Source organism: Oncorhynchus tshawytscha, linkage group LG20 (genome assembly GCF_018296145.1).
Source record: "Oncorhynchus tshawytscha isolate Ot180627B linkage group LG20, Otsh_v2.0, whole genome shotgun sequence".
NCBI lineage: Eukaryota > Metazoa > Chordata > Actinopteri > Salmoniformes > Salmonidae > Oncorhynchus > Oncorhynchus tshawytscha.
This window is the reverse complement of record NC_056448.1, coordinates 6,759,765-6,781,181: the sequence shown is the minus strand read 5'-3', so window position 1 is coordinate 6,781,181 and position 21,417 is coordinate 6,759,765. Positions and strand designations below refer to the sequence as shown.

Below are 21,417 nucleotides of genomic sequence, written 5' to 3'. Positions count from 1 at the left end.
AAATCCTTGAATGAGTAGGTGTGTCCGAACTTTTTACTGGTACTGTATATGTCACCTATGTCGATGGCAACATGATGACATATTACTAAAAAGATAGCCTATGTCTGAAGAGGATACTGTGCAATGCCAAGAGGCGGCATCATGGGCCAAAATGTGTGTTACTTTACAGCCTATTGCATATGATACTGGTGAATACTGTATGGCTGTTGAGCATGGTAAAAAGGGAAGATGTGCAATCCAAGAGTAGCACTAGCCAAAAGGTTGTTACTGAACAGCCCATTGCATGCATACAAGGCTTAAGAGAGAAGGTTTGAAAGACTGTAACCTTGTGGGCTAAATTATTGAACACTATGAATGGGAAGAAGTGCTGCCGGGAGTAACTTAACAATTAATCAATTCATTTATTTGTGTGCTGGTTAGAATGTGCTGCTATCCTCCTAAGAGATACACTAGACCCACGTAGGGCTGCGTGCCATATGACACCTTATTCTCTATTTCAAATCAAATCAAATTTTATTTGTCACATACACATGGTTAGCAGATGTTAATGCGAGTGTAGCGAAATGCTTGTGCTTCTAGTTCCGACAATGCAGTAATAACCAACAAGTAATCTAGCTAACAATTCCAAAACTACTACCTTATAGACACAAGTGTAAGGGGATAAAGAATATGTACATAAAGATATATGAATGAGTGATGGTACAGAGCGGCATAGGCAAGATACAGTAGATGGTATTGAGTACAGTATATACATATGAGATGAGTATGTAAACAAAGTGGCATAGTTAAAGTGGCTAGTGATACATGTATTACATAAAGATGCAGTAGATGATATGGAGTACAGTATATACGTATACATATGAGATGAATAATGTAGGGGTAATATAAACATTATAATAGGTAGCATTGTTTAAAGTGGCTAGTGATATATTTGACATAATTTCCCATCAATTCCCATTATTAAAGTGGCTGGAGTTGAGTCAGTGTGTTGGCAGCAGCCACTCAATGTTAGTGGTGGCTGTTTAACAGTCTGATGGCCTTGAGATAAAAGCTGTTTTTCAGTCTCTCGGTCCCAGCTTTGATGCACCTGTACTGACCTCGCCTTCAGGATGATAGCGGGGTGAACAGGCAGTGGCTCGGGTGGTTGTTGTCCTTGATGATCTTTATGGCCTTCCTGTGATATCGGGTGGTGTAGGTGTCCTGGAGGGCAAGTAGTTTGCCCCCGGTGATGCGTTGTGCAGACCTCACTACCCTATGGAGAGCCTTACGGTTGTGGGCGGAGCAGTTTCCGTACCAGGCGGTGATACAGATACATACTCTCGATTGTGCATCTGTAGAAGTTTGTGAGTGCTTTTGGTGACAAGCCGAATTCCTTCAGCCTCCTGAGGTTGAAGAGGCGCTGCTGCGCCTTCTTCACGATGCTGTCTGTGTGGGTGGACCAATTCAGTTTGTCTTTGATGTGTACGCCGAGGAACTTAAAACTTACTACCCTCTCCACTACTGTTCCATCGATGTGGATAGGGGGGTGTTCCCTCTGCTGTTTCCTGAAGTCCACAATCATCTCCTTAGTTTTGTTGACGTTGAGTGTGAGGTTATTTTCCTGACACCACACTCCGAGGGCCCTCGCCTCCTCCCCTGTAGGCCGTCTCGTCGTTGTTGGTAATCAAGCCTACCACTGTTGTGTCGTCCGCAAACTTGATGATTGAGTTGGAGGCGTGCGTGGCCACACAGTCGTGGGTGAACAGGGAGTACAGGAGAGGGCTCAGAACGCACCCTTGTGGGGCCCCAGTGTTGAGGATCAGCGGGGTGGAGATGTTGTTGCCTACCCTCACCACCTGGGGGCGGCCCGTCAGGAAGTCCAGTACCCAGTTGCACAGGGCGGGGTCGAGACCCAGGGTCTCCGAGCTTGATGACGAGCTTGGAGGGCACTATGGTGTTAAATGCCGAGCTGTAGTCGATGAACAGCATTCTCACATAGGTATTCCTCTTGTTCAGATGGGTTAGGGCAGTGTGGTTGAGATTGCATCGTCTGTGGACCTATTTGGGCGGTAAGCAAATTGGAGTGGGTCTAGGGTGTCAGGTAGGGTGGAGGTGATATGGTCCTTGTCTAGTCTCTCAAAGCACTTCATGATGACGGAAGTGAGCTCAGTTACCTTAGCTTTCTTGGGAACAGGAACAATGGTGGCCCTCTTGAAGCATGTGGGAACAACAGACTGGGATAGGGATTGATTGAATATGTCCGTAAACACACCAGCCAGCTGATCTGTGCATGCTCTGAGGGCGCGGCTGGGGATGTCGTCTGGGCCTGCAGCCTTGCGAGGGTTAACACATTTAAATGTTTTCCTCACGTCGGTTGCAGTGAAGGAGAGTCCGCATGTTTTGGTTGCGGGCCGTGTCAGTGGCACTATATTGTCCTCAAAGCGGGCAAAAAAGTTATTTAATCTGCCTGGGAGCAAGACATCCTGGTCCATGACGGGGCTGGTTTTCTTTTTGTAATCCGTGATTGACTGTAGACCCTGCCACATACCTCTTGTGTCTGAGCCGTTGAATTGAGATTCTACTTTGTCTCTATACTGATGCTTAGCTTGCTTGATTGCCTTGCGGAGGGAATAGCTACACTGTTTGTATTCGGTCATGTTTCCGGTCACCAAAGCAGTGGTTCGCGCTTTCAGTTTCACGCAAATGCTGCCATCAATCCACGGTTTCTGGTTTGGGAATGTTTTAATCGTTGCTATGGGAACGACATCTTCAACGCACGTCCTAATGAACTCGCTCACCGAATCAGCGTATTCGTCAATGTTGTTGTTTGATGCAATACGAAACATATCCCAGTCCACGTGATGGAAGCAGTCTTGGAGTGTGGAATCAGATTGGTCGGACCAGCGTTGAACAGACCTCAGCGCGGGAGCTTCTTGTTTTAGTTTCTGTCTGTAGGCAGGGATCAACAAAATGGAGTCGTGGTCAGCTTTTCCGAAAGGAGAGCGGGGCAGGGCCTTATATGCGTCGCGGAAGTTAGAATAGCAATGATCCAAGGTTTTTCCAGCCCTGGTTGCGCAATCGATATGCTGATACAATTTAGGGAGTCTTGTTTTCAGATTAGCCTTGTTAAAATCCCTAGCTACAATGAATGCAGCCTCAGGATATATGGTTTCCAGTTTGCAAAGAGTCAAATAAAGTTAGTTCAGAGCCATCGATGTGTCTGCTTGGGGGAAATATATACGGCTGTGATTATAATCGAAGAGAATTCCCTTGGTAGATAATGCGGTCGACATTTGATTGTGAGAAATTCTAAATCAGGTGAACAGAAGGACTTTGACTTAGTGCACTTTATACGGCTAGTAGGTTCAACCTCTTCATCATCAATAGGCTTTCGGTAATTGTTTACAGTCTAATTGGAGAGACAATTAGATTAAATATAAGTAATACAGTATTTGATTATTGTTACTATTCAAGTTGTTTAATTTGAAGCATAAGATATACAAAATCCTCATGTTTATCCTGCTGTTTCAAGTAATGTGATGTGGGCTTAGATAAACATATACAATTCATCAACATTGATTTTGAGGTATGCTCCAATTCCCCCCATGGAGTGGTCTCAATGGCAATTGTCAAGCCATTGATAGATAGATTCAATTGAGCATTAAGTGTGGCCGTCTTGGTGTAGCCTGCTTTGCTTTTCATTTGTGGTTCTTGGCGTATGATACAATCTGATGTTATGGAACAAACATCAGTGTGTATTGAAGAAGAGATAATGATGAGGATACTGTAGTAGGAAAGTCTGATCTGGTCACTAATTAAATGTTGCAATACGAAAATAAGAACAGACATTTGAATAATGTGTTTTTGTAAATTTGACACCTCAAGAGGTAGCGACAGACTGCAAATTGGCCTTTGACAAATTGTTGTAAATGTGTTTGGAAACATAATCCTAAAAGTCAAAGGTTAGAAACAAGGAGTCAATGTCTTAACTGCATCCTAAAGTCATTTGTATTTGTATTCATTAAAGATCCCCATTAGCTGTTGCCAAGGCAGCAGATACTCTTCCTGGGGTCCAAACATTAAAGCACTTACATTACACCACTACATACAGTGGGGCAAAAAAGTATTTAGTCAGCCACCAATTGTGGCAAGTTCTCCCACTTAAAAAGATGAGAGAGGCCTGTAATTTTCATCATAGCTACACTTCAACTATGACAGACAAAATTAGAAGAAAAAAAATCTAGAAAATCACATTGTAGGATTTTTAATGAATTTATTTGCAAATTGGAAAATAAGTATTTGGTCAATAACAAAAGTTTATCTCAATACTTTGTTATATACCCTTTGTTGGCAATGACAGAGGTCAAACGTTTTCTGTAAGTCTTCACAAGGTTTTCACAAGGCCCATTCCTCCATGCAGATCTCCTCTAGAGCAGTGATGTTTTGGGGCTGTTGCTGGGCAACATGGACTTTCAACTCCCTCCAAAGATTTTCTATGGGGTTGAGATCTGGAGACTGGCTAGGCCACTCCAGGACCTTGAAATGCTTCTTACAAAGCCACTCCTTCGTTGCCTGGGCGGTGTGTTTGGGATCATTGTCATGCTGAAAGACCCAGCCACGTTTCATCTTCAATGCCCTTGCTGATGGAAGGAGGTTTTCACTCAAAATCTCACGATACATGGCCCCATTCATTCTTTCCTTTACACGGATCAGTCATCCTGGTACCTTTGCAGAAAAACAGCCCCAAAGCATGATGTTTCCACCCCCATGCTTCACAGTAGGTATGGTGTTCTTTGGATGCAACTCAGCATTCTTTGTCCTCCAAACACGACGAGTTGAGTTTTTACCAAAAAGTTATATTTTGGTTTCATCTGACCATATTACATTCTCCCAATCTTCTTCTGGATCATCCAAATGCTCTCTAGCAAACTTCAGACGGGCCTGGACATGTACTGACTTAAGCAGGGGGACACGTCTGGCACTGCAGGATTTGAGTCCCTGGCGGCGTAGTGTGTTACTGATGGTAGGCTTTGTTACTTTGGTCCCAGCTCTCTGCAGGTCATTCACTAGGTCCCCCCGCGTGGTTCTGGGATTTTTGCTCACCGTTCTTGTGATCATTTTGACCCCACGGGGTGTGATCTTGCGTGGAGCCCCAGATCGAGGGAGATTATCAGTGGTCTTGTATGTCTTCCATTTCCTAATAATTGCTCCCACAGTTGATTTCTTCAAACCAAGCTGCTTACCTATTGCAGATTCAGTCTTCCAAGCCTGGTGCAGGTCTACAATTTTGTTTCTGGTGTCCTTTGACAGCTCTTTGGTCTTGGCCATAGTGGAGTTTGGAGTGTGACTGTTCGAGGTTGTGAACAGTTGTCTTTTATACTGATAACAAGTTCAAACAGGTGCCATTAATACAGGTAACGAGTGGAGGACAGAGGAGCCTCTTAAAGAAGAAGTTACAGGTCTGTGAGAGCCAGAAATCTTGCTTGTTTGTAGGTGACCAAATACTTATTTTCCACCATAATTTGCAAATAAATTCATTAAAAATCCTACAAAGTGTTTTTCTGGATTTTTCTTTCTCATTTTGTCTGTCATAGTTGAAGTGTACTACCTATGATGAAAATTACAGGCCTCTCTCATCTTCTTAAGTGGGAGAACTTGCACAATTGGTGGCTGACTAAATACTTTTTTTCCCACTGTATATAAAAATAGACTACATATAAAGCCAACAAATAAAATCATTGCATTGCAGGTAGAAAATATCCTGATAAAAAAATATCCTATGGATCACATTGGCTACACATGCCTGTCTGAAATGAACTTGAAACATTGTATCAACTATCAACGGGTCCAGCCATAAGCTCTTGCTAGCAAACTTGCAACATTGTATGAAATATTCAGGGCCCTCAGAGTTTCCAGTGAACTGACAGACACAGCTATAGGCTATTTTGGCAAAAGATAAGAGCTCATCAGGTAGACTTATTTTATGACGTTTCCCCTGGATCAGAGCATTGTATTTTTTCCCTTTCACGCTGAGTGGTTATCGAAAGGGAGAATGCTGGAAGGATTTTTCAAATACATTGAGGAACTATTGCCATTCTCAATGGATGTTAAAGATTTAATTTGCTTGCTGTTTGAGGTGAAGAAAACATTACTTTGAGAAACTCCACAGCTCATTAGTGGCGGTGCGTTAAGCCATTCAGAAATACTATCAGATCCCCAAATGGGCACATTTATATGCCTACATTTGCGTACAGGCCAGGTAGTCTATAGGCCTACGTCTATGCGTAATCAGGTGCATGTCTTTACTCAACATTGACAGTAGCACTCCAAACGAAAGACAGTGACTAAATTGACAACTCGTAAATTAAACAAAATGAACCAAATCTTGTGTAGCATTGGTTGTGCGCTCTGTAAACAACATGTCCACTCTGACAATGGGAACGGTAAAAGAATAATAATAAGGTTGAAGTCGGAAGTTTAAATACACTTAGGCTGGAGTCATTAAAACTCATTTTTCAACCACTCAACAAATTTCTTATTAATAAACTATAGTTTTGGCAAGTCGGTTAGGATACCTACTTCGTGCATGACACAAGTAATATTTCCAACAATTGTTTACAGACAGATTATTTCACTTATAATTCACTGTATGACAATTCCAGTGGGTCAGAAGTTTACATAAACTAAGTTGAATGTGCCTTTAAACAGCTTGGAAAATTCCAGAAAATGATATCATGGCTTTAGAATGTTCTGATAGGCTAATTGACATCATTTAAGTCAATTGGAGGTGTACCTGTGGATGTATGTCAAGGCCGAGCTTCAAACTCTGTGCCTCTTTGCTTGCCATCATGGGAAAATCAAAAGAAATCAGCCAAGACCTCGGAAAAAAAATTGTAGACCTCCACAAGTCTGGTTCATCCTTGGGAGCAATTTCCAAATGCCTGAAGGTACCACGTTCATCTGTGCAAACAACAGTACTCACGTATAAACACAGTGGAACCAAGCAGCCATCATACCGCTCAGGAAGGAGATGCGTTCTGTCTCCTAGAGATGAACGCACTTTGGTGCGAAAAGTGCAAATCAATCCCAGAACAACAACAAAGGACCTTGTGAAGATGTTGGAGGAAACAGGTACAAAGGTATCTATATCCACAGTAAAACGAGTCCTATATCGACATAAACTGAAAGGCTGCTCAGCAAGGAAGAAGCCACTGCTCCAAAACCGCCATAAAAAAGCCAGGCTACGGTTTGCAACTGCACATGGGGACAAAGATCGTACTTTTTGGAGAAATGTCCTCTGGTCTGATGAAACAAAAATATAACTGTTTGGCCATAATGACAATCGTTATGTTTGGAGGAAAAAGGGGGACGCTTGCAAGCTGAAGAACACCATCCCAACCGTGAAGCACGGGGTTGGCAGCGTCATGTTGTGAGGGTGCTTTGCTGCAGGAGGGACTGGTGCACTTCACAAAATAGATGGCATAATGAAGATGGAAAATGATGTGGATATATTGAAGCAACATCTCAAGACATCAGTTAAAGCTTGGTCGCAAATGGGTCTTCCAAATGGACAATGACCCCAAGCATACTTCCAAAGTTGTGGCAAAATGGCTCAAGGAAAACAATTTCAAAGTATTGGAGTGGCAATCACAAAGCCCTGACCTCAATCCAATAGGACATTTGTGGGCAGAACTGAAAAAGCGTGTTAATCATAGTGATTTTGAGAGTATTTTTATAATTATTTTATTAACGAAGCATAAAGCTGCCATTAGAAGTTACATTGTTTTAGTTTGACTATGACTATGACAGACAAAATGATAGAAAAAAATTCCAGAAAATCACATTGTAGGATTTTTAATGAATTTATTTGCAAATTATGGTGGAAAATAAGTATTTGGTCAACAAGCAAGATTTCTGGCTCTCACAGACCTGTAACTTCTTCTTTAAGAGGCTCCTCTGTCCTCCACTCATTACCTGTTTTAATGGCACCTGTTTGAACTTGTTATCAGTATAAAAGACACCTGTTCACAACCTCAAACAGTCACACTCCAAACTCCACTATGGCCAAGACCAAAGAGCTGTCAAAGGACACCAGAAACAAAATTGTAGACCTGCACCAGGCTGGGAAGACTGAATCTGCAATAGGTAAGCAGCTTGGTTTGAAGAAATCAACTGTAGGAGCAATTATTAGGAAATGGAAGACATACAAGACCACTGATAATCTCCCTCGATCTGGGGCTCCACGCAAGATCTCATCCCATGGGGTCAAAATGATCATAAGAACGGTGAGCAAAAATCCCAGAACCACACGGGGGGACCTAGTGAATGACCTGCAGAGAGATGGGACCAAATTGACGAAGCCTACCATCAGTAACACACTACGCCGCCAGGGACTCAAATTCTGCAGTGCCAGACGTGTCCCCCTGCTTAAGCCAGTACATGTCCAGGCCTGTCTGAAGTTTGCTAGAGAGCATTTGGATGATCCAGAAGAAGATTGGGAGAATGTCATATGGTCAGATGAAACCAAAATATAACTTTTTGGTAAAAACTCAACTCGTCGTGTTTGGAGGACAAAGAATGCTGAGTTGCATCCAAAGAACACCATACCTACTGTGAAGCATTGGGGTGGAAACATCATGCTTTGGGGTTGTTTTTCTGCAAAGGGACCAGGACGACTGATCCGTGTTGCCCAGCAACAGCCCCAAAACATCACTGCTCTAGAGGAGATCTGCATGGAGCAATGGGCCAAAATACCAGCAACAGTGTGTGAAAACCTTGTGAAGACTTGCAGAAAATGTTTGACCTCTGTCATTGCCAACAAAGGGTATATAACAAAGTATTGAGATAAACTTTCGTTATTGACCAAATACTTATTTTCCACCATAATTTGCAAATAAATTCATAAAAAATCCTACAATGTGATTTTCTGGATTTTTTTCTCATTTTGGTCTGTCATAGTTGAAGTGTACCTATGATGAAAATTACAGGCCTCTCTCATCTTTTTAAGTGGGAGAACTTGCACAATTGGTGGCTGACTACATACTTTTTTGCCCCACTGTATATTGTCCTGCTAATAACAGGGTTAATGATATATCTGTGAGAATATCCAATGGGCTTTTATATAATTCTAAATTCATCATTAATAATAATAACAATAATAATAATCGCTTTGTTTGTAAAATAACAATATTTTGGAGATTATTTAGTTTTCAAATAACGTAAAATGAGTGAGGGAAAGGCCATTCTTGAACATGGGGTGAGACTTTGTAACTAATTTGTAAATAAAGGCAGTTTTTAAATTTATTTATCTTTTTAGAGGGAGATAAACCTACAATCATCTCATGGGTCACCCATTCGGGGGCGGCACAGTTATTTAACCAGCATCTGTAGCAACACAGCTTGCACTGCTATGCAGTGTTTTAGACCGTTGCCCGTTGCGCTGTATAATATGACCGGTCGGGAGTGGCCTATAGTTCTACAGTAAGAGCAAAATAATCCTAACAAAATAAAATAATACAAATCTTAGTGCAACAACAGTTTTCGTAAATAATACTGAAGTCATGCACAATTATCAGTTTATATTTAGGTTTATGTCGCCCAGTTCATTGTCAGTTAGAGACACAGTATGACCCAAAAGCATAATGAATGCTCTAACTCCCCCTTGTGCAATGAAGTGGTGACGCAGGGTACCGTACTACACCACAAATTACCTCAAAGTCTCGCAGCATAATCGCAAAACTTTTAGTGAAGCAACCACTGTAGTGCACTACTTTTGACCAGGGCCCATAGTGCACTATGTAGGGAATGGGATGCTATTTGGGACGTAGCCATATCTGCCCAGCCCCTCCCCATGATAAGCAGCAGCATAGGGAGAGGGATTATGTGTGTGTGTATAGTCTCTGCCCAATCCTCTCCCATGATAAGCAGCAGCATCACATCTGTAACGCGAGCAATCTCATTAAGGGGTCACACAGCAAGGCAGGGGCTATCAAAGGATTTAACAGACAGCATTAATCTGGACTGATAGCCACAGTGAAACTGATCCTGATGTGCACCACCACCTTCATGATATAATATAATATAATACAACGTCTTTATGTGGAACAATGGGCTTGAAATAACTTGAGACATTTTTGCGGTACCTTCTGTCCTCTTTGAATAGAGGACAAGTTTAATTGCTCAGTGGAATTCAATAGTATGCTTTATTGTCCTCATGTGAAGACATTCACAAATGTAGGTCACAATTTCTCAAACTACAGTTCTACGTTATAAGTAGCACATTAAACCAGAATGTTTAGCAGTAAAAATATAATATTATTGCTTCAGATAATTGCAAGTGATTTACTTATGTTCAAAGACTGTGCGGAACTGCTTGCTCACTGCTTGCTGCTTGCTCACTGAAGGGCTAGATGTTCAAAGTGGGTTGCTCCGGCCCTAGCATCCAGCTTGATTATGTTTCAGGTTGATTTAAGAATGTGCTAAATAGACTCACTATCCATGTTCATGTTCCAGCCCTCGGGAAATTGCAGCATCAGCAAGTTTCCATTTCCATCCTACACCGCCATCGTTCACACTGACAGAGGGAGGGATATAGAGGAAGAGAGAGAGAGAGATGTGGAGAGAGAGCTGGAAGAAAGAAAGATAGAGAGTGAAGTGTGTGTGTCTGTGAATAACACAAAAGCTATTCAAGCTGTGTTTTTGCTATTTCTACCTCTTCAAATTCAAATGACCTCTTTAAGGCCTTGAATTGTGTCATGCATTTTTTTTAAATATGTAGGATAATTGGTGTCATGGAGCATATGTACATGACTTGTAGACAATGACACTGAAACAAATTATTGGTTGAAGAAAGACTCTATTGTATCTCTTCAATGTATAGCCAGGAATCCTGAAACAAAATAGAATATGTTGCATTGAGTAGCGCATTCCATTTGCCAACAATACTTTGACATAAGGCAACAAAGTTGACTGTTTGTTGTGCAAGCCAGTTACTAAAACAATGTAACTTGTTAACCATCTTTCTGTTGTGTATAAAGCTGCCCATTTTAAATGTACATGCTCTAGCAATATGAAATATATTATTAGAACAATGATCAAAGTATTTGTAGAGTATAATCATATCAGTTAACCTACCTTGTGTGTTTGTCTGAAGACCCGCTCTGTCTCCTTATTTAAGTGCTGGTGTGCATTACGCAAGAGGCAAATTAGACTACGAGCTACGAGAATATCCAAAGTGATGAATTATCCCGGGGGTGAATTACTTCATGAATGTGCATTGTGTGACTTAAAGAAGAAGTTATTTCACAAGTTATTGAAGTGTGTGTGTATATAAAACTGTTGTTTATGATGTTGTATGTCCATGGGAAATTACGCATTAATGGTAGAAATGTGTTTTGGGGCTATCATTCCTAGCTGAAGGGAGTTCCTGGAAAGACTACTTAGGTGCTCAGTTGGCTTTTGCCTGGGGGGAGAGCAGGCAATAGGTTGGCTAGAGTAGAGTTAAACCAGAGTTTTGTTATAGAAAATAGAGTTGTTGTCAGAATAGTATATACTGAGAATATCTTTGATTCAAGTCTTTTACAACTTCCTGTTTGTTATTTTCCATACGAAGTTTATTGGCCAATTAGTCCTGTTAATATTTGTAAATATGATTTAACATGATTTGACATCATTTTTTCTGTGGCCAATGACCTTGAGTCTTCTTGGATGGGGACTTCTAATGTAAATCTATGGCAGTACAAACTGTAGATTTTGTACTTGAGTGACAGAACACTGAGCCAATCACAACGCAACTAGATAACAACATTGCTGTATGTAAAAAAAACAATTTCAAATGTTGCTACATAAGACCGAATCAGGTGGTGAGTCATAATTGTTCAGCAGTCTTATGGCTTGGGGGGTAGAAGCTGTTAAGGAGCTAGAATTGGCGCTCCGGTACCGTTTGCCGTGTGGTAGCAGAGAGAACAGCCTATGACTTGGGTGACTGGTCCTTTCTCTGACACCGCCTAGTAATGAAGTCCTGGATGGCAGGTAGCTTGGCCGCAATGATGTACTGGGCCGTACGCACTACCCTCTGTAGCACCTTACTGTCGGATGCCAAGCAGTTGCCATACCAGGTGGTGATGCACCTGGTTGTGTCGTCAGCAAACTTAATGATGGTGTTGGATTTGTGCTTGGCCACGCTGTCGTAGGTGAACAGGGAGTACAGGATGGGGACTGAGCACTCACCACTGAGGGGCCCCTGTATTGAGGATCAGCGTGGCAGATTTGTTGTTGCCTACCCTTACCACTTAGGGGCGGCCCGTCAGGATGCCATTACCACTAGGGGGCGGCCCTTCAGGATGGTCCAGTTGCAGAGGGAGGTGTTTAGTCCCAGGGTCCTTAGCTTAGTGATGATCTTTGTGGGCACTGTGGTGTTGAACGCTGAGCTGTAGTCAATGAACAGCATTCTCACATAGGTGTTCCTTTTGTCCAGGTGGGAAAGGGCAGCGTGTAGTGCTATTGAGATGGTGTCATCTGTAGATCTGTTGGGGTGGTATGTGAATTGGAGTGGGTCTAGGGTTTCTGGGATGATGGTGTTGATGTGAGCCATGACCAGCCTTTGAAAGCACTTATTTTAGGCAGGTTTCCTTCGCGTTCTTGGACACAGGGACTATGGTAGTCTGGTTAAAACATGTAGGTATTACAGACTCGGTCAGGGAGAGATTGAAAATGTCAGTGAAGACACTTGCCAGTTGGTCCGCACATGCTCGGAGTACACGTCCTGGTAGTCCGTCTAGCCCTGCGGCCTTGTGAATGTTGACCTGTTTAAAGGTCTTGCTCACATCGGCTACATCGAGATCGGATACGGAGAGCGTGATCACAGTTGTCCGGAACAGCTGGTGCTCTCATGCATGTTTCAGTTTTGCTTGCTTCGACGCGAGCATAAAAGGCTAAATGCCTGTCTGGTAGGCTTGTGTCACATGCTATGCCTGTTTGATGGTTCATCTGAGGGCACAGTGGGATTTCTTATAAGCGTCCAGATTAGTGTCCCAGTCCTTGAAAGCGACAGCTCTAGCCTTTAGCTCGGTGCGGATGTTGCCTGCTATCCAAGGCTTCTGATTGGGATATGTACTTACAGTCACTGTGGGGACGGTGACTGAGGTGGTATACTCCTAAATGCCATTGGATGAATCCCGGAACATTTTCCAGTCTGTGCTAGCAAAACAGTCCTGTAACGTAGCATCTGTGTCATCTGACCACTTCCCTATTGAGAGAGTCCCTGGTACTTCCTGCTTTAGTTTTTGTTTGTAAGCAGAAATCAGGAGGATAGAATTATATGTCTTTGTGCATGGAGTTAAGCTGGTCTTTTTCCTCTGGTTGCACATGTGATATGCTGGTAGAAATGAGGTAAAACAGATTTAAGTTTGTCTGCATTAAAGTCCAGGTCCACTAGGAACGCCACTTCTGGATGAGCATTTTCTTGTTTGCTTATGGCCTTATACAGCTCGTTGAGTGCGGTCTTAGTGCCAGCATCGGTTTGTGGTGGTAAATAGACAGTTACGAAAAATATAGAGGAAAACTCTTGGTAGGTAGTGTGGTCTACAGCTTATCATGAGGTACTCTAACCTCAGAGATATAACCTGTATATATAGCGTAGGGTCCTACTGGGGAGAATAGGATGGCCAGAGATATTTGGGCCAAATAAAGGATCACTACTAGTAATATGCTGCCCAATGCTCAGCCACTATACTATGTAAGGGATATAGACGTTCTGTAAATTACCTTGGAAATAATAGACGAGGCAGTGCTGAGTTTTCCAAGCATTTTCCAAGCTAATGTACAGAATGGAGGCGTTTATCCCGCGAATACCACAGTTACCAAAGAAAACGGCTAACTACACAATGACATAATGGGTGGACTGGCGGCCATTGCGAGTGTATCCATAAGAGCAAAGCAGGAAGTAAAAGCAGGAAGTAAAAGCAAGTGTACTTATCAATATGTGCTGTGATTTGTTGATTCAACTCAACTGACCTTACTAAAAATACATTCCGTAGCATGAGCCACATCAGTTAACAATTTGAATGAACATTCTACATTACCATGGAAATCATTGCATCATAATACCAGGCAGCCATTGTGTACACATGAGTCAAATTGCCAGGGTTTCAGACTGTTGTATTCATTGTTTTTATATGTCTGCTGCTGCAATTTACTTTCATTTTTTTGTGCTTCTTTGCAGTGCTTCTTTTTTTGCTTCTTTTCATTTTTTGTGCTTCTTTGCAGTGTTGCAGGACTTGAGACCGGTCTCAGTCCTGAATCCAGTCTCAACACCACATATTGAGTCCCTAGGTTTTGTCTCAGTGTCTGCATTTTTTTTACTCGGTCTCGGACAATGAGGACTCGTAATTTCTTGCCGAGACCAGCAGAGTGAAAAACTCATAATTATCAGCCCCTAAAAACCGCTTCGCCAGGCCATATGTCCACACTCTTTCCATGACACATTAATATCTAGTTGCCTATTGAAACCTGGGCTTCCTGTTTTACTTGTAACATTACTGTCCTTTACTTTTGTTGAAAAATATCCCAAAATTTTGTCGTGCTCATCAGAATTTCCTTGATTCGCTGTTAAGGAAGAGTGGGGGACATTGTTTGGAAGTTGCACACTCACTATTAGTAAGAGGAGACCAGAGGAAGTTGTAACATAATTTGTATTTTTATCTATACTGAACATAAATATAAATGCAACATACTACATGATTCCATATGTGTTATTTCATAGTTTTGATGTCTTCACTATTATTCTACATTGTAGAAAATAGTGAAAATAAAGAAAAACCCTTGAATGAGTAGGTGTGTCCAATCTTTTGACTGGTGCTGTATGTCTAAAAGACACATCTGGATTCAGATATAGGATATGGTGCATATCCACAAAACTCAAATTATGGATTGAAAATGGTCTTTAATAGAATATAAAAAAACGTGTCATGTAAAGATATCCCTTTTCGCCCAGTGTCTTGACAACTACTATAGTCATTGTCATCCCAAACTCCCATACAAGTTGGCTACCGTACACACAGATCTGAGACCAGGCTACACTGCCAGAGTCTAGAAAGACCCCCACTCTCCTCTACCTTCCACAGGTTGTTGCTGTAGAGAATGTGTTCTCAGGCAACCTAACTGGTAAAACAAGGATTAATAAATGAATGAACCTCTAATCTCTAACCTCTCTTCTCTCCTCTGTTTGTGTATTGCAGGTATTTATGAGCAGGCATTTCTTCTATTACTGCGGTGAACCAGTCCTAGATGTGAAAATAGCCTTTTGTCAGGTGTGTGTTCCTTACAGGTAAAATAAGGTACAGTATTCATTCACTTCCATTTCCTCTTCATTAGTGTTATGTCTGTTTCATAGAGCTGGAAAGAGTGTTAGCACTATTGAGGGACTAGGTCTGCCTTAAAATGGTGGTGGTGAAAGCCTTCTACGGGGCCACCCATGCTAAAACAGGCTTTGTGGCAAGTGTACCATCTATCCAAATCAATGGTGTGTTTGTGTCATATGATGACCCAACAGGTACTGTAGCCTTGTCCTATACTGTATGTGCTGTAGCGAACTACTTTGTGTTAGCGTTAGTGTTAATAAATCAGTGATTCCCAAACCAGGGGTCATGACCCCATGTTGGGCCACCTATTGTGAAAATGGGGTCCTGGGAGAATTTCCAAAATCGTGAAGAAAAAATATACATACAAAAATATATATATATTATAATATCGTCTTTGTATCTAAACATCATTCTAATGTGGTTAGCCTTAAAAATGTATTTAAATGAGAATTATTCAAATCTTAAAGAGAAATTCAATCAGAAAGCGCCCTTAGATCATGGGAAAAGGCCACACATGGCTAGGCCCGATATGCTATGAAACCACACACTATTGCAGAGACTTCAAAGTCATTACATTCCTGGCCTCCAGGGGCGGACTAAAATAATAATTCAGGCTGGGAATTTGACTCCATCCCAGGCCATCCTGTTCACGCAAACCACCAGACCGCTAATTTTGTAGGCTAACCCTATTTGTTGATGTAACGGGTACTGAACTAGTTATACATTTGGCCACTATGTTCATCTGGGAAGAAAGTTATGCACATTACAAAATACAAACACTTAGGCTACTTATTGGTCAGTCCCATCTGAACACTGAGTTTTCAAGGTATGCTATGGCTATGGGTGCACCCTCAAAAACTCACTAGGAATACACCAATCATAGCACATACAAGGCTAGACACACAAAACTATTAGCCTACATTTTTTTTAAAGAGAAGGTGATAAACAGAGTTAGCTCAAATGTTCAAATGATTATCTTTATATTCAAGCATATCAAAAGTATCAAAAAAACTTCACACACACACATTCACTGAACTTGAACATAAGCTACAACAATGTAAGTAAGTATAATACAAAAGTCGAAAAAGCACTTCTCTACAAAAAAATGTAGATTACAATGTTCACTCACTGGTGTCCATAAAGCAAACAGCACAAAAGTAAACACATCTATACACTGAGCCAATGAAATTGAACATTGGCTACATAACTGCAAGTATAATATGAAAGTCTAAAAAACATGCCTCTGTCAAAAGCTTTAACTCAACAGCAAATTTTCTTTCACCAATGTCAGCCTGTTAAGGAAGAGTCATAGCATCACTACTTTAGAGTAACCAGTAAGTAATTACCACTAGTAAACCAGTAGGCGGCAAAGTAACTCACTGCTCTCTGCCATCTTGTCAATTATGTCATCTTTGTCAAGTCCCATAAGAATATCCTTCTCTGTTGCCATCAAAAGGAATGCTTCAAGGTTCTCTTGAGTGAGGGAGGTTCTTAGGCGGTTCTTCACGAATTTCAGGGTTGGCTACATAACTGCGGTCCTCTCACTAGTCACCTGAGTGATGGATAGAGTGAGGAGGAACTTGTAGCCCAAACCAATGATGTGATACTCATCCGTGAGCAGATTGTACTGAGACAGGAGAAGATAGCAGCATATCGGGCAGTTTTTACATGTGGAACAACTGCTCACCAACTTCACACTTTCATCAGGATCCTCAAAGCCTTCCGCTGATTCATCACTGGTGGCGGCGGCCCTGGTGTTGTACTCCTCCAATGCTGACTGTTTCAGTCTTTCCCACTGTTGTGCAAGGCTGATCAGTTCAGCCTGCAATGCCTCAACAGTGGCATGTTCATCAAATTCAATTTGCTGAGCTCCTTCATGGCTGTCTCACAGCACTGCATTTGCTGCATAAATGAGGTGAACACTTTCAACAACAGTGTCCAGTACCACATGTGGATCTTGATTTTGTAATCCATGTCTGCATTAGCAATGGGCTCGTCTTCTGCCAACTCACCTGATTTTCTCTTCTGTTTTTTGTTCTCTTCTCTGGGAGAGCAGTCTGAGCTTTGGCATCACAGTCCTGCTACTCCTCCAGAATGCCATTGTCCCACTCAACAAAGTTGTCTGCTGCCTTCTTCACACCCTCAAAGTCTCGGGCACACTTTCTCAGGTTATCCTCTGTTCCAGTCACCAAGTGCTGTGCTGTTACGATATCCATGCCACTGGTTTGCAAGTATTTAGAGAGATGGGGATGTCTGCTCAAATATCCTGAGAAAAACCTCAGCTGTAAGTATGGTTTCATACTTTAGGAGAGCATCATTGTACCCTTGGGCCTTGCTTCGGAAGGCAGGTTTTATGGTCACATCCTTTTCAATTCTTTCCATAGTGATGACCACATCTGTGTAAAGTACACGGTCAGACTTTGCAAAGCTTCCAAATACTTTCCTCAAGGCCTCGTCTTTGGCCCACCAGCCTGTTTCACCAATTACATCAAGCCGTCTGTGTCTCCTGTCCTCACTGGTTTCCTCCCATAGCTTCATGCGCTTGTAGGAATCTCAAACGAACACTGCAATGTCATTCAGTAGTGAGAAAAGGGATTCACTTGCCACAACAACCCCAGTGGTGTCAGTTAGCACAAGGTTGAGGACATGTGAGTGAAACCATATGTGTACTTGGTTAGGAGACTACTGTGAGCAATGCAGAGAAGCCCCTGTATTGTCCCTGCATATGATCTGCACTGTCTGTTGCATTACCAACACACTGTTTGATATCTATGTCCATCTTCTCAAGGTGCTGTTTCACAAGGTCCACTAAGTACTTTCCAGTCGATGACTCACAGTCAATGACTGCAATCAGTCTCTCTTGGACAACATCAGTGACATATCGCAAACTACTGCACACTGGTCTTTGGATGTTAAATCCTGTGTTGTGTCCATTTGTATTGATAACATCCCTGCCTTTCTCACTTTAACAGCAATTGTCTGCTGAATCAACATTCTAATGATTCTGATTTTGCTTAACAACAATATAAGCTCAAGAAACTTGCCATGATTGACGGAAGTCTGCTTGCTGGCTCTGAGGAAAAAGGCTTCTGCACTTTCTCTATGGGTCTTGCTTCTCTCATGTTCCTGTACTCTCTGATGGGCATGTTTCCAGGCCTGCATGCCTCCTTTGACAAATGCACTATCACTGGCTGAAGGTTTTGCAAATGCAAGACATACTGAGCAGAAGTGAGTTACTTGATTGTATGTCAGACATTTTCTGTTTGTGCCATCTTTGGAGTGGAATACATTGGGAAAGACACATTGAGGGGTTTGTCTCTGCTAGGTAAAGCCCCGCCTTATCTCAGCTCACTGGTCACCATAGCAGCACCCACTCGTAGCACGCGCTCCAGCAGGTATATCTCACTGGTCACCCCCAAAGCTAATTCCTCCTTTGGTCGTCTTTCCTTCCAGTTCTCTGCTGCCCATGACTGGAACGAATTGCAAAAGTGAGTCTCCAGCTTCAGAGACATCTCCCTCACTAGCTTTAAGCACCAGCTGTCAGAGCAGCTTACAGATCACTGCACCTGTACATAGCCCATCTGTAAACAGCCCATCTATCTACCTACCTCATCCCCATACTGGTATTTATTTATTTTGCTCCTTTGCACCCCAGTATCTCTACCTGCACATTCATCTTCTGCCGATCTACCATTCCAGTGTTTAATTGCTATATTGTAATTACTTCGCCACCATGGCCTATTTATTTCCTTAACTTACCTCATTTGCACTCACTGTATATAGACTTTTTGTTTTCTTTTGTTCTACTGTATTATTGACTGTATGTTTAGTTTATTCCATGTGTAACTCTGTGTTGTTGTATGTGTCGAATTGCAACGCTTTATCTTGGCCAGGTCGCAGTTGCAAATGAGAACTCGTTCTCAACTAGCCTACCTGGTTAAATAAAGGTGAAATTAAAAAAAGTATATATATTTTTTTGGATGGTACTGAAAAAAATAAGTAAAAATCCTCTCTCTCTCTCCCTCTCTCTCTCTCTCTCCCTCTCCCCATCTGTGGCAAGGACCTTTCTCTTTTTTATTCTCTCCCTCTCTGCTCCACCTTTCCTTTTCTGACCGTCCATTTCGCCGTGCGACTTGTCTAAAATGTTATCGGTAGACAAGCAGGTAGACGGTTGCTATGTGCGTCGCGCGTACCCTTGTGAGGGGACACTGCAGCGAGAGAGTGAGAGAGCGACATGCATCTAGCACACCCATCTCATTAGTGGTTGTGAGATAAAATACACATTAAAAGTATGTGATGGTGAGTTGAGAAGACCATCATAAATACTGTTAGAATGTTTTTTCATTGTCTGCCATAGCCCGAAATAAAAAAGTTAACATTGGCTGTTAATTATATATGTTTTTTTTCACATGGTTGGGGTCATGATATTTTTCAAATATCAAAATGGGGTTGTGAGCCAAAATAGTTTGGGAAGCCCTGTAATAGATTGTTATCATCATAGTTGTCATGCCATCCAACAGTTAGCTACATCACATACAGTATGGGACAATGTTACACTACTGGTGCTAGTGGTGATAACGAACCAATGGAAGATTCTTATGTTAAACTGATTGGGGTTGATTATTTGTTATTTGTTGCGATTCGAACCACTGGCATCATATCATAAATGGCGTCCAACTGTGTAAAATATATAGAAAATATATATTTTGATCATTTGCAGCAGAGTCAACGATGAATGGATGGATACATCTCTGGGATGTAACCTGTAGTTAATAAAACCTGTCTAGAGCCCTCTCACTAACTTCAATAAAATATTGCAATTATATAAAATCTTTATTAATTACGATCAAATTAGCCTTGTCAGTTTAATTGTTAGTCGGCTCTAGGATGAAAAGCATGTCTCTTGGTAGAACTGGACTTAATGGACTGACTGTTGATTTTCTTCCCTTAGTCTAGTTATCTTTAGATATTGCATGTGACCCAAGTGCCACCCTATTTCCTATGTAGTGCACTATTTCTGACCAGGGCCCACAGGGTACTGTGCATAGAAATATAACTAAAGCACTATATACAGTATCTCTGGAGTGCAAGTTCACAGCTCTCTTATCCAGAATTATGTGGATGTGATTTGTCATGGAATATAGTTGGATTATGTACGCATCTTTGGACAAGCAATTACTAGATTGGACTGGACATGTACTGATATGCACACGGAGTCATGTGTGCGTCCTATGTGGCTCAGTTGGTGAGAGTGTGGCACTGGTAATACCAAGGCTGTGGGTTCAATTCTTGCAGGGATCACATGGATTTTTTTGGAGTGGAGCAGTCCCACTCCATTTGTAATTTTGTTACTTTATTGTAGAGATAGTAAAATGATGGAAAGACAGGGGAGATAGGAGGAGCATGAATCAAAGGGTTTTGGGCCGTATTCGAACCCATGCCGACTCTGGCATACAATGGGGCAAAATAGTATTTAGTCAGCCACCAATTGTGCAAGTTCTCCCACTTAAAAAGATGAGAGATGCCTGTAATTTTCATCATAGGTACACTTCAACTATGACAGACAAAATGAGAAAAAAATCCAGAAAATCACATTGTAGGATTTTTTATGAATTTATTCGCAAATTATGGTGGAAAATAAGTATTTGGTTAATAAAAGTTTATCTCAATAAAAAAACTTTGTTATATACCCTTTGTTGGCAATGACAGAGGTCAAACGTTTTCTGTAAGTCTTCACAAGGTTTTCACACACTGTTGCTGGTATTTTGGCCCATTCCTCCATGCAGATCTCCTCTAGAGAAATGATGTTTTGGGGCTGTTGCTGGGCAACACGGACTTTCAACTCCCTCCAAAGATTTTCTATGGGGTTGAGATCTGGAGACTGGCTAGGCCACTCCAGGACCTTGAAATGCTTCTTACGAAGCCACTCCTTCGTTGCCCGGGCGGTGTGTTTGGGATCATTGTCATGCTGAAAGACCCAGCCACGTTTCATCTTCAATGCCCTTGCTGATGGAAGGAGGTTTTCACTGTATGTGTGTGCCGGGTCAGCGGCTGGACTACACCGGCCACTGGGATCACA

At 41.9% G+C, this 21,417-nt stretch overlaps 1 protein-coding gene across 6 annotated transcripts in view; it reads left to right on the top strand.

Moving 5' to 3' along the window:
• The window catches only part of LOC112219617 (mitogen-activated protein kinase 10), a 98,414-nt gene that overhangs the window by 6,178 nt on the left and 70,819 nt on the right, over positions 1–21,417 (top strand). For 5 of the 6 annotated variants that reach the window (XM_024381020.1, XM_024381019.2, XM_024381023.2 and 2 more), the window contains exon 2: positions 15,216–15,287. In XM_024381020.1, the coding sequence (XP_024236788.1) occupies positions 15,216–15,287 (72 nt within the window). Of the gene's footprint in view, positions 1–15,215; positions 15,315–21,417 lie in introns of all 6 variants that reach the window. The other variant, XM_024381021.2, reaches the window with a different exon arrangement.